Raw genomic sequence first — 13,291 nt, 5'->3', positions numbered from 1 at the left:
TAGTTAATACCAGGGCAGACTGCCAGGAACCTCTGAAGGATTTAGCCAAGCCAGGTGAGCGGACAGCCCGATGACAGATAAAATGTGCCATCAATAAAAAACAGGAGACTTACCAGGAGACCAAAGGCAACAACCGGAGCTACTCAGTTCCCCTGACTGTGAACCAAATGCAGCAGCTCAGGAAAGGGATCCAATATCCAACCCCTATTACTACGTACCAGAAATCCAAAGAGCAAACAAGTGAGTTTAGCAAATGTCAAAACCGGTCAAGGATTTGTTCAGTCTTGCTTGTTCAGTCACTGCAAAATTAACCAGGGGTGTTCTTTACCCTTATCGAGCTTCCAAATTCTGGAAATTCACAAAATCAGGCTGCCCCCATGTGACTTGCAGATAATATAAGTGCAGCTGCTGTGCTGAGGCAAAGATTTTGCAGGGCAAGGTAAATTCCTGGCAGTTGTAGAAAGCAGGAGAGAAGGGGTGATTCAGCCCAACTGTGTCTCATAGTGAAGCAATAAGTCCCTCAGAAACCTGCTCTCCCTTCCTGCCTCTGAACCACCAAACTTCCTTCCCCCTCTGCTCTCCAAGGTTTTATCATGTGGTTTTCAGCCACATGAAGATTTTGGATGTGGTTCACAGAGCTCAGGAAAAAAAAAAAAAAAGCGTCTGTGGCTAAAAAGGATAGTCAGATATTTGTAATGGTGAGTATTAAGAACTAAGCCTCCTAAAGCCTGCAAAGAAATAAGTCGTTCATGGTTTTAGGTTTCAACTAAGTTTAAGGGAAAGAGCTGAGACAAAGCTTTCTCCAGGTCCTTGTTTTCCCATTGTTGGGTTTCTTGGGTTCCTGACAGTGATGGCCTGTTTGGGGGCCATCGAGTCTCTGAATTTGGCACTGCTGATGGTGGCACCAGCACTGCCACGGTTGTGCCACTTCCTCCTCCTCTGAAAAGTGTTCGTAGTGATTGCACAAAATTGAGCACGTGCACTTGCTAGCAGCACACAGCAAATAACCTTTCAAAAAGTGCATCAAATAACTGATTTTTTATCTTTTTGTGCATCTGTTTGAAAGAACTATTTCCTAAATTAGTGTCCGAGCTTGTGGCGGCCCGTTGCCCTCCTGGGTATCAGATCCTCTTGGTGTTAGAGGGGAGCTGTGACACTGCGGGAGGTGTATGTTGCTACCTACAGGATTATGAATTCCACAGTGCTGTGGAAGAGAAGCCCAGATTTGCTGACACAACCTCCAGCTGTGGATATTAGTGGGATCTGGTTACAGCAAACATTATGGAGCAGGAAGATCCTTTGTCCCGGGTAAATCTGCACGTGAAGTGAGCTGTCACTGATTTGTCTTTCTGATGCAAATCATATGAGCATATTAAATCACAGAGAAACCACCGTCATATTGAAGTAATTATCTCCATAAACATATTACAGCCTTCAGTGTAGACAGATGGCATTTGCAGGAGCCTTCTCTGTGTTATGGCAGCATCACCTCCCTTGCTTTCTTCTTGTTTAGTTTGGTATTTCCTTAGGTTACCTTTCTTTTCCTATTTCTCTCCTCTCCCAGCGTGTTTTACACATGGTTTTAGGGAGCTGTAGAAAAATAATCTGCGCTGAAGGATGGCTCAGTCTCACAGAGTGTCAGATAAACTGCAATGTCTAATTTCAGATTAAATCACGTGTTCCTTTTTATCCAGGAAAAGCCAGACCCGATAGCTTTAATGAGTCTGACGAAGGGACTGTTGGACACAAAGCACTTGCTTAGAGATTTCCATGTGAGAGTGTAATTAAGGGTAGTGCAAGTATAAGGCTGATAAAGGAGCAATTTCATTTTTTAAATGGCAAGGTGATTACCACCATAATGACAAAGAAAGGAGGACAAGAAGGAAGCCTCAAATATGAATTTGAATAGAAGAAGAGAGATCAGAATTCCTGGGTTCCTTTTGCTCCTTTTTCTGATTTAGTCTTAAGTCATGGACTGAATGAAGAAGGGACATTCGCCATCCCTAACAATTAATTACATGTATGGTTAAATGGAGATAGATGGACATACTGGGGTGGAGGCTGGAAGTTGATGTGTACTCTTCAGACACCAGCTCAGTCCCCTATGGCCAAATAATGAGAACCTTGTGATGAAAGGTTTCTGGTTTTGGGCTGGTTTGGGTTTGGTTTTTTTTGGCGGGGGGAATTGCATGGGGTAGATAGCATTGCTGTGGCTTCAGTTACAGGAGGTGGAACAGAGTATCTAGGCTACCAGATGACCCTGGTTATGGTCTGGAGAACTTCTGCTGACTCTGAAGGACAGAAATAGAAGCTGTTCCCTCACGTGTAGCTGTTGGACACCAAGACCTGGTTATGCTGGTGCTGTTGCTATTTCAGGCTGGATTGGGGCTTTCTAGACACCCATTTTTCCTCTCTCTTCTCCGGTCTGTGTCTGAACCTGTGTAAGTGATCTGTGACCTCTAATGCATGAGCAACTCATCACCTTTTAAGCATCTTTTCACAAGAAGGGGCTCAGCCTGCATCTTACAGACAGGACCTTGAGGCAGAGAGACCAGGACTTGGCAGGAGAGGAAAGGAAGGGTTTCATCCAGAGCTCACATCTACCAGGGGGCACCCATGTGGAAGTGAAATTACCTCTACACCTCCTAAGTGAATGAAACAAATGGAGGCAAGGCCATGTGCTTTCTGTCTGGGTGGGAGCTCAAGGGGTTTGTGTTGTGTGATTTACCTGCTTTTAAATCCACACTTGTGGCTAAGTGGGATGTATTTTCTTGGATGCTTTCTGTGCAGACCATGCCATTATCTTCTTATCAGTTCAGGGCTGGATTCATGGTCTTTGTGTACTTTTTACTCGGTTTTAAATTATCTTCTTTTTTTGCATTATAAATACTTTTTTTTTTTTTTTCTTTAAGGACATATTATACCTTCATTTATTTAAGTGCTCAAATCCCTAGTGCTGCTGTTTCTATTCAGTTTCTCTTCGGTCTGGCTGCTGTTTTGTTGCCATTCCGGTTGGGAATAGGCTTTACTGGAAAGATACTAAAAGGTGACTGATGGTGTTGTGTGTCTTTGGATCCCCTATTAAGATGCTTTAAAAGGCCTGATTTTCAAAGGTGGATGTTTGGAGACTTCTGAAGACCAAACATAATTCATACTGGATAGAAAAAACTGAGTTGCGAGAGGTACCATGCTTCAAAAATTTGGCCTCTTAAAAATCTGAGGGGACCAATTTTGTGTTACCTTATTCTTCTCGTGCTGCAAGAACAGGAAATTACAGACTCCATTTGCTAAACGGCAGGAGGCTAAATGATTTGTCTCACTCTCAAAAATATTTCTCAAACCCACATCATGTAGACCTCCCTATGCAATAATGTGTGGACAGAAAATAAATGCATATTCAATGTGAAGGAAGGATGGCCAGTCTCATTCTCTTGTAAACCTAAGTCATGATATTGTGCCAATGATAAAAAAGCCTGGAGTCTGCGGTGTTTACATTTAGTGTTAGGACAATGTATTTTTTTAAAAAATGGATGTTTTCTTCTCTTTGTGTCCATTCTGGGTGTTTCATTCCAGCAGGAGCCCGTGCAGGGACCACAAGTTGCAGTGTGGTATCGCAGTCTTCTCAGATGGTTTTTACCATTGTCCCAAAGGGTGAGAAAGGCTGTATCACAAGAGGTTTCACCAGGATGTATTTCTCAGTACTTTGCACAATACAGTGACAGATTGTGCATGTTTTCAAACACAGCATAGACTGAGAGAGATGATTCAGGGAGCCAGGCCGGACTGTGAAATATCTCATTCAGACTATTATGAGTGCCTCAGTTTGTGTTCGTGGAAAACCAGGACATTTGGGTGACGCAGTGACTTGATCTGACTTTGGGCTAATTTTCTGTACAGAGAAGCAGACGTAGGACATGAGAACATATTCCTAAAGAAGAAGTAGGCTTCTGGGCAAAAGCTTCTGAAGACATTTTGAATTTAGCTTAATTGCCCAGAGCTAGCAAATGGTAAATGAGACCGGTGGTGTCAATAACATGCTGAATTAATCCAGGAAAGTTGTGACTACTTTTGAGGTGGGAAATCTTCTTTTTTTTTTTTTTTTTATCATGACACCTGTTGCTCATAGGTACAAATCAAACGAAGAGTATGTGTATGTGCGAGGCCGTGGAAGAGGGAAGTATGTATGTGAGGAGTGTGGAATTCGCTGCAAGAAACCCAGCATGCTGAAGAAACACATTCGCACGCACACAGACGTCAGGCCATATGTCTGCAAGTACTGTAACTTTGCTTTTAAAACCAAAGGTAAGAGACAGTCAGCTCCTAGATCCTCTGCTTAGTTTATTGACTTACCAGCCTTCTTGGGGGCACTGGTGAAGGGGAAGGGAAAGCCTTCCCAGGGTTTGGAGTACCCCAGGAGTCGGAGGGAGGGGGATGAAGGAGTCTTAAATTGGCCACTTCCAGTAGAGAACCAGCCCTGCGTTAAGCTGTGTCTCAATGAAGAGCACTGTCTGCCTGTGCCAGCCCATGGCAGAGTATCCACCCCATCCTATTTGTGCTTCTCAAAGTGTATGATCCTGACATAGAGCTTCACTGGACAACCCAGAATGAGAGCAGGAGCTCCTGGGTACATTCTGACCAAGCATCTGGAGACAGTCTTTGGTTGGCTTTTTGTGCTGGTACTCTCAAGATCTGTTCGAGCTGCACTTTTTCATCCTTTGCAGTTGCATGTAGCTTTGACATTTTCTATATCATACCGACAGACTTTTTCTCTAAAGACCTCCATTCCAGGACATCTAGTCATTAATGACCTCACCACCACCTGATACTCTTTGCAAGCAACCTTCATCATTGCCGCAGTCAGTGCGCGAGCGAGCTCTATCGGGAACATGCAAAACCACATGCAAAATAAAGTCTCTTCCAAGAGACTTTGGGTAGAGTTTTCATAAGTGCCAGAGGTGCCCAGGTCCCTTTAACTTCTCATCAGAGTCTGGCACTGTGGGTCTGACAATTCTCCTCTCCATCTTTGGTTGCAGCGAGTCTTGCAATAAAGATGTCGAGTTCAGTTTCTTGATTATAGTTTGACATCGGTATAAAATGTCCATTGTCTGTAGCTCCCATCATTGCACATCTCAGGAGGTGACACAGCTGGGAGAGTTAATTAATCAAGAAGAGCTTCAGCCCCGAAAAAACCCAGTGCTGCCCAAGGAAGCGGCACAGCGTGGATGTGGGAAGGAGGCTCTGGGTGCTGCATGGACCATGGCACATGTGCTCACCCAGAAGTGCTGATGGGGGACCTGATGGGGGTCATGTCTGTGCTAGACAAGTGACCCGGATGCTGGGTGACTCAGGGTGGGCAGTGCCTGGAGCTGGTGGCTGTGTTGGTAAATCTGGCGGGTAATTTCTGGGTAACAACGTGTTGGTAGTCACTGGGCATATGGGAGCATGGGGAAGTGATACCAGATTTGAGGCCAAATTCTCATCAGACACATGCAGCAGATCCAAGTGCCAGTTCTTTCTCTCCCTCCCAGCCCAGAGCTATTTCTGATTCATTTTCTTTCTCTTTCCTTCTTGCTTTTGTTAATTTGTTCTGAGGTTTTCCTTTGAGAGGTGAATCCATTCAGCCTCTATCCGTCACTCCACCTTGCTTTCCACCATGCTTCTGTTAGGCTTTTATTCAGGATGCTGCGATCAAACCATCCTTTTCACCATCTCTCCAGCTGCTTTGCTCTTCATCTCTGCTCCCTCGAAGCACACAAACTGTCAGCACTGACTGTGCCTATTGCACACGGCAAATAGACGCTTGCCTCCAAGGGACTTGCCTCTTCAGCTTTGCAGGAAACTTGCACGAGGAAGGTAGCATGGAAATGCTTCCTTCAAAAAACCACAAAATCCAGTGTTGGGATTGGAACGCAAAGCTATCCGTTTGCCTATGGATTCATGAGGGGCCTGAACTTCCCCAGATCAGTGACTTCAGGACAAACAACTGCATGCGGGTAACTTGGAATTGCATGAAAATGGCTCTTTGCTGGAAGGGGGTGACAGTTAACTTTACAGCACGTGGGTAAAAGCTGTTGCCTTCACTGATGGACGCAGAAGACCTCTGGAAGAGTTTCTGGAGAGTGAGAAAAAGATCAGCCTTGGGTGCCAATAAAATCATTGCTTGAAGTCCTATAACTGAATCATTGCTGTTGATGACAGAGTGCGGACCAGAGGTTTGCAGAACTGGAGGTTTCACAGCTTGTTTTGCAGATGTCTAGAATAAGTTTGTTTGTGCCCTGATTCATTAGGATCCTCCTTCCTGGTGTGCAATCTTGCAACCATGGTTAATTGCAGAATGGAGAAGCTGGAACTCTCGCTACTGGACTGCGCTTGCAAAAATATAAGCTGAGTTGAAGCTCTTTTAGAAGTCGGCTTTCCAAAGTTATTTTTAGCCTTCAGCGTAAACTCAAAGGGGATATCTGTGGAGCTGTCTTCATTTTGGGTGTAGGAGATCTCTCCAGCGTGATCTAATGCTCTAAACTCTCAAGTAGGCTGGAAGCAGTTAAACGGGTTTTTTTATTATTATTTTTAATGAGGATCTTTATCTGGTTAAAATGTACCTTCCCCCACCCCTGAAAATCTGTATCTGTGTTCCAAGAACTGGGAAAACTTTGCAAAAGAAAGAGCTTTAAATGTTTTTTCCCCTTTTCACTAATTATGCTGTTTGTCTGCTTTTTGTGCATTTCTGTCGCTGTAACGAAGCTGTTCCTTTGGGTTACAGAACTGCAGGAAAATGTGGGGGGGGTTATTATTTTAAAGCAAATCCATGAGATTTTTGTGTGCTCACTTAGCTGATGGAAACAGCAGTCTTGAAAATTTGGTTTGTAAAGATTTATTTGAGTTTAAGTTTCTGGACCAGATATAAACGTGCCTCTTTAATGAGGTGTCTCTACCTCCACTGCAGCAGCACTCTCCTAAGAGGTTTGTTACCGTGGCCTCCGAGAGGTTGTTTAAAAGAAGTTAAGCAGCTTCTTCATTGTTTTCTTACCAGGAAGGAAATGAAGAAAAAGCTGCAGTCTGACAATTTTCCCTTTCAGGAAGGTCAGGGAGAGCTTTTCCCTTGACCACCTTCCCAGAGGGGACACAGGAACCACCAGCCATCCCTTGTCACCGCTTGTCACTCATCTTCAGACCCTGGAGGGAAGCGCAGCCCCTTTCTTCGCTCCTTTTCTCGGGTGACTTGGGGCTGTGGGTCAATGTTGGCACATTAATTCCCCTCCTGTGCAGGCATTATCCTTTTCCACAGCTATTTTCTGCTCTCGTTCAGGCTCACATCAGACTGTCACGTCCCGATTGCTTAAGATTTCTTAAGGTTTCTGGATAAACTGCGTGGAGCAGCTCACTATGTCCATGCCTCTGCTTAGAGGTCAGAAGGGACAAGGAGCTTCATATTAATTTAAAAGGTGCTTGTGCAAAGGACATCAGTGCCTGTTGGCTGAAGATATCCATTTGATAGTCTAGTCCACTCACAGTTTCCAGACACCAGACTTCTTCATGTCCTCAGCCACAGTCTTCCTTTAATAAATTAGTTTGCAGTTCTTTAAATCAGCGCATGACAGGCACTGAGGTTATTGAACATGTTAATATATTAAATGCATTACCCCCTCAGCCCTTAAAGGCAAGGTTATGGCTGCACAGTTTATTATTATTACTGCTCCAGCAGACTCAGTGCTCTGCTAAGCCTCCTCTGGAAACTACAGAGCAGGTCCAACTGGCAGAAAGCTCTGAAAGAATTAACTGCTGTTATAGCAGGGCAGATTGATACAGAGATTTGCAAAATGTCCCTGCACCCTGTGTGTGCTGGGGCCCTCCCTTCGCGGCTGGGAAGAGGGAAAGGGTCCGAGCATCCCTGTGGAACCACCGCTGGGACCCTTTGGTCCTCCCGCTCCTGGGGATGTCACAAACCCCTGCTGGGATGAGGACGGGGTTATCCTCAGGAATTTGTTGCCTGCTCCCATATGCCATGTGGCGTGAGGCTTGTCGCTGGGAACAGAAACTGGCCCAGTTGGCCAGACAGGAGGTGAAACACTGTGAGCAAAAAGGCTCTTTAACGTACCAGGGAAAGGGGAAAAAAATGGAATGAGGGCTGGAAGTCAAGGACTGGCAAATTCAAGTGAAATATTGACTGTTATTTTTTTTAACAGTGCAGCTATTAAGTCCCAGCACAAGCCTCAATGGGAAATATGCTAATTCTCTATATTTTGAAATCTGCAAATCCAGCCTGGGTACCTTTCTGGAAGATTAGGTTTTGGCTAGCACAGGCTGATAGGCTTGATCCAGAAGATGGCTAATATTTTATAGCCTGTATCAATACAGGCAGGCAGGCCTGATGTTCAGATTTTCTTCTTTAATCTTAAAGTCAATAAGTATAAAAGATAATAACAATTTTTTTCAAAATTTAAATCTTCTGCCCTAAAGCTTTCCTTCTCATAGTGTCTCACCTGGGGACTTTATATCCATACAGAGACCTAAATCAAAGCCTGTGCATTATTTAAGTCACACATAAAACTGGTTTCAAGGGTTTATCTGGGACAAGGAGTATTGGCCTGTTGCTGGTTGTCTGTGTGTGAGTGCACCCCATGGCAAAATGGGAGTCTGCTGGTCTGCCCTCCTTGTATATTATTTTAAAAGAGGACTATAAAAATACTTAAGTCCTGGAAAGCTGTGAATGTTTGTATCACAACATCGCCTTGGACACTGAAATCATGCAGTTGGTCATTTGTTGGGGTATTTTTTTCTTGTTAAATTGTTCACATTTGATAGGAGAAATAGAAAGCATGGTGTGTGCCCGGTATGGACAGGATAATTTTTCCAGGAATCTTAATGTTGCTGTTCCCTAATTTTTGTTTGAACTCCAACACCTTTAAAATATGATAATGGATATTCTGAAAAATTAATTTTCCTGTTTTAATTTAAATGGGAAATCACTTCTAGTCCCTATTAAGCCACTTTAAGTGCTTTTGGAACACTAGAGTTTTGGATTTCTCAAAACAACACAAGTATTTAAGCTGCTTTAAGTCCAGAATAAGACATCACAACATCAGAAGAGCTTAAGCAGCTGTTAGTACATGGTTATAAGCAGGTGTGATGGGAGGGCTGTGCTGAAACTGTGTGTGCTCCTCCAGTGCAGCAATATTTGGGGTTGGGGTCCCAATTTCCCCGATTCCTGAATTTTAGATGTAGACAGATTCTTTCAAATCTGGGAACATTTTGGGAAACAATCCTTAGTGAGGAACACTTACCTACTTAGGATTCAATATAACTGTTCTGCTACTTAAATCCAGCTTCCCTACCTGCTAGTTTCTCTCTTGCTCCTTCTAATATGTTTTTTTTTTTTTTCCGGTTTCCAAGGAAGCAATGCATGTGGGTTGTTGTTTTTTTTTTTTAGTTAGGAGTCAGAACTCCTAACTTAACAGGCAACAAGTAGCTGTGAGTCCTTCCTTGTAGGATTCACATCCAGCTTTTACTTAGGCAAAGTGGTGTTGACTTTACTGGAAATTTGCCGAAGGACTTTAGCGTTTAATCCTGCCAACTTTAATTGAGGGGTCTAAAAACACAAATTGTAAGAAGAACCCTGATAAGATAAATATCATTGTCCTCCAAATTGCTCCCAAGATGATAACTCAGCTTCTCAACTGGTGTAAATAAATCTCAAACCTTTAATTTCCTTAAAATGTTGCAAACTTGGGTCAGATGAGAATCCAGCCCACTGAGTCTCTCTTCCCTAAAGGACAGCAGCATCCCTATTTTATTGGAATTTCTTCTTGGTGTGGATGCAGGGTGCTGTGCATGGGCAGACCCTGCAGCAGAGGGTTTGCCCTGAAAGCTTTGCAGGCTTTTTGTGTTCATCAGTTTGGGTGGGTACTGTCTTATCTGACCAAACGTGGCTGAAGGAAGATGGAAAGCGGAAGGGGAAAGAAAGCAACGCTCTCTATGAGTTAGTCCTTTGGTGTTTTATATAAACTCATTGGCACAGGGGGGTTCAGCGTTGCCTGTGCAGCACCTTCCAGCAGAGCCTGGGTGGGGAAGCAAGAGGAGAAGGCCTGGCACTGCCTTGCACAAGGACAGTTGCCTCCAGTAAACGAAAAAAGAAAAGGAAGTGACACTGATGGCTTCTGGCAGAGCTTGTCAGCCCAAGCTGCTGCAGAGGGTGGAGCTGAGGGAAAGCAGAGACCCACAGGCTGGAGATGGGCTCCCCGTGTCTGCCCAGGTCTGTGGTAGCGAAGGGAGTGGTTGTGTTGGCTGCGAACAGCTCTGGAGCTGAGACAGCAGGAAGAACTGTGTGTACAACCAGCCTTTGGACATCTGAAGGAATTTTGGGGTTGTTCAACGTGGAGAAAAGGAGGCTGAGGGGAGACCTTTCTCTCTACAACTCCCTGAAAGGAAGGTGTAGCCAGGGAGGGTCAGTCTCTTCTCCCAAGGAACAGGTGATGGGACAAGAGGAAACAGCCTCAAGTTGTGCCAAGGGAGGTTTAGATTGGATATTAGGAGAAATTTTTACACTGAAAAGGTTATTAAGTATTGGAACAGGCTGCCGAGGGCAGTGGTGGAATCACCATCCTCGGAGGTATTTAAAAGCTGGGCAGTTGTGGTGCTGAGGGACATGGGTGAATGGTGGTTTTTGTCAGTGTTGGGTTGATGATTGGACTCGATGATCTGAAAGGTCCCTTCCAACCTGGGCAATTCTATGATTCCATGATACTGTTCTGTGAAATCGCCGAGGTGGCCGCTGTACTCCTCTGAGGACCAGAGTTCTTACCTCGAGTACGGGGTGGCTCTAGTCTTGCATTCACCAACCTCTCTTGACTGATTACTGTTATGCCCTCCCAGTTTAGCCAGAACCAGATGCATGTAGTGCTGTGACTTTATGAGCTTGTTTCTGGGGATGTGGTAGCACCCAAATGCCTGGTGATCTCCTCTCTCTACTCTTCCCAACACAGGGATCACAACTGAATTCCCGAGGTGCCACAGACCAGAGTTTAACCAACAATGCTGCCTCACACCAGGCATTTACTTGGGCTTCTTTTCTGTGTTTATTATCTCTGGAGGGAATTTTGCTGTGGTAACTGAGCAAAGATGGGTCATTTTTGCCAGCCAAGAAGTGATGTGCTGTGATGGACAGGCAGCAGCAGCAGGGTTTGATTTCAACAGACTGAGTCAGTTTGCCTTTTTGCTAGTTAAGTCCAAAATTAAATTCCAATTCCATGAAGCCACAATTTGGACTCATTGGATAGTTTTTGGTGAAACAGTTTTTCACTTTAAAACAATGGTGATTCACTGGAACCAGAGGTGTCCATGAGAGCATGTTCTTGTCTGACTGGGTGTCTTTGGGTCCACAACAAACCTCCTGGTCCAAAGTGGAGAAAGAGAGGTCTGATTCAGAGAAAGGACCTGAGCCAAGCTGGCCTCATCCTCGAACCTGAGTGTCCTAACCATGTGGCTAAGGGTATTTAGGTATGAAGTTTAAAAATAATAAATCTCTCTTACTGAAGCTGTTTTACTGCATTTGAATTATTAAATATCCTTTGAATCCACATCCTAGATGGGTGCCAGATACACAAGGATATATAGTCAGCCTTTGTCTCTCTTGGTCTTTCCTGTTGGAGCTATTCCATTTTGTTTAAAATGGGCTAAATAAATAATTCATGGCCTAAAGAGAAACTAACTTGGTAGCTAGATGGTTATGGCACTCTTCTGAGATCTGAGGGCGTCACAGCTAATTCTCTGCTCCAATGAATAGTTGCTTATTTATTTATACTATCCAGAGCAGCGGGAGGAGAGGTTGATAGAGGCCCTCTATACTCCCACCCAGCTGAGAGACCGAGGGACTCTGTGGATTGCAGGATACCAGCTGAGGGACCTCATTCTTCAGTTGAAGGTTATAATAAAGTGTGAGAATTCATTTTTTCCTCAATATTTTTTTTTATTTTTTATTTTTTATATTTCGGTGAGAAAAACAAGCCTCGTGTTCAGCACTGCTCCAGCATTAGCTAATAGGAAGGCTGATACAACATCGTGTTGCTGCAGTGAATTTGGAGGGCTCAGCCAGCTCCTGGGCTGTGCTGGGAAATTAAGCAGCCTTTGGTGGAGCTTCAGAGAGGGCCCAGGTTTCTTCTCATCATCAGCTCAGCCCATAAAGAGGTGTGGGAAAGGAAAAGGAAAGATGAGGCACTTTTTCTTTATTTCTCCTACTCTTTATTTTTCTTTCCATTTTCCCCCTCAAAAAAGGTTCCCCTTTGTTCAGCGTTTCCCTGGGATATAAGTAGGGTTAATAACTGTCTAATTAACCTGCCTGTAACCGGGGAGTTAGAGTTAGAGAGGAGCCCTGCAAGGCCAGCGTGCCCACTAGTTATTCCATCACACTGTCTCAGAGCAGTGACCACCGCCCCCACATCCCGGACTCCCCCTTGCAGGGGCTGCTCTTTCCCTCCCAGTACCAACTAGGAAGACTTGTTAGTGCTCAGCAGGTTTTCTCAGTGCTGCCAGCCCCTGGTGCACCGGGCTTCAGAGGGGATCCATGACTCCTCCTGCTCCAGGGAGCTGATGGCTTTTGCCTGGCACTTCGAGCATCTCAGCCACCCCACTGTGGGGAGGAGGGTGATTATAGGGTTTTTCCATGTTTCTGGCATCTCAAGCACTCACTTTGGAAGCACCAGTCTGCCCCATGGTGCTAAGGAACTCCTCACCTCCAGGCAGGCGACCCTGTGTGCTGGGATGAGGTGGGAGGTGACAGTAGAGTGAGATGTGTTTCTCTGCTCTGCCTTCCTACCATTTTTCTTTGCTGCACCATCATAGCTGAAAGCCATCCAGGACTTTTCATCCCCCCAAATGCAAATGTGTGGCCCAACTGTTTTTTTCAGGTTGCACAACACCTGCAAAGTCACACGACACCTGCGAAGTCACGTAACCGTGCCAGCATCTCCTCTTCTACCCTGGTGCAGCAGCAAAGGGACGAAAGGGAGGACTTAGTCTTGTGTCATGGGATATTTGCAATGGATAGTGGTTTGGGGAGAGTCAGAGGCCTCCTTGGTCTGGTTCAGAGCCAAATTATTAACTTGTTACTGCTGAGCTTGCAAAATGAGGGGAAAAAAAGAGCCATAATGACCAAAATATGTTTTCTGCTTCTTTTCAGGGAATCTGACTAAACATATGAAGTCAAAGGCCCACAGCAAAAAATGTCAGGAGATGGGCGTGTTGGTATCTTCACTGGTGGATCTGGAAGCCGAAGAAGGTAAAATCTTTTACGTTATAA

General features: G+C 44.7%; 1 protein-coding gene across 1 annotated transcript in view; it reads left to right on the top strand.

The window, feature by feature from the left end:
* The window catches only part of HIVEP3 (HIVEP zinc finger 3), a 70,936-nt gene that overhangs the window by 42,779 nt on the left and 14,866 nt on the right, over positions 1–13,291 (top strand). Inside the window, exons 3-4 of the mRNA XM_074161936.1 lie at positions 4,127–4,302; positions 13,172–13,270. Of these exons, the coding sequence (XP_074018037.1) occupies positions 4,127–4,302; positions 13,172–13,270 (275 nt within the window). The remainder of the gene's footprint in view (positions 1–4,126; positions 4,303–13,171; positions 13,271–13,291) is intronic.

Source organism: Numenius arquata, chromosome 21 (assembly GCF_964106895.1).
Source record: "Numenius arquata chromosome 21, bNumArq3.hap1.1, whole genome shotgun sequence".
Lineage (NCBI taxonomy): Eukaryota > Metazoa > Chordata > Aves > Charadriiformes > Scolopacidae > Numenius > Numenius arquata.
Note: the sequence above shows the minus strand (reverse complement) of the source record. Positions and strands in the feature narration are given on the sequence as shown.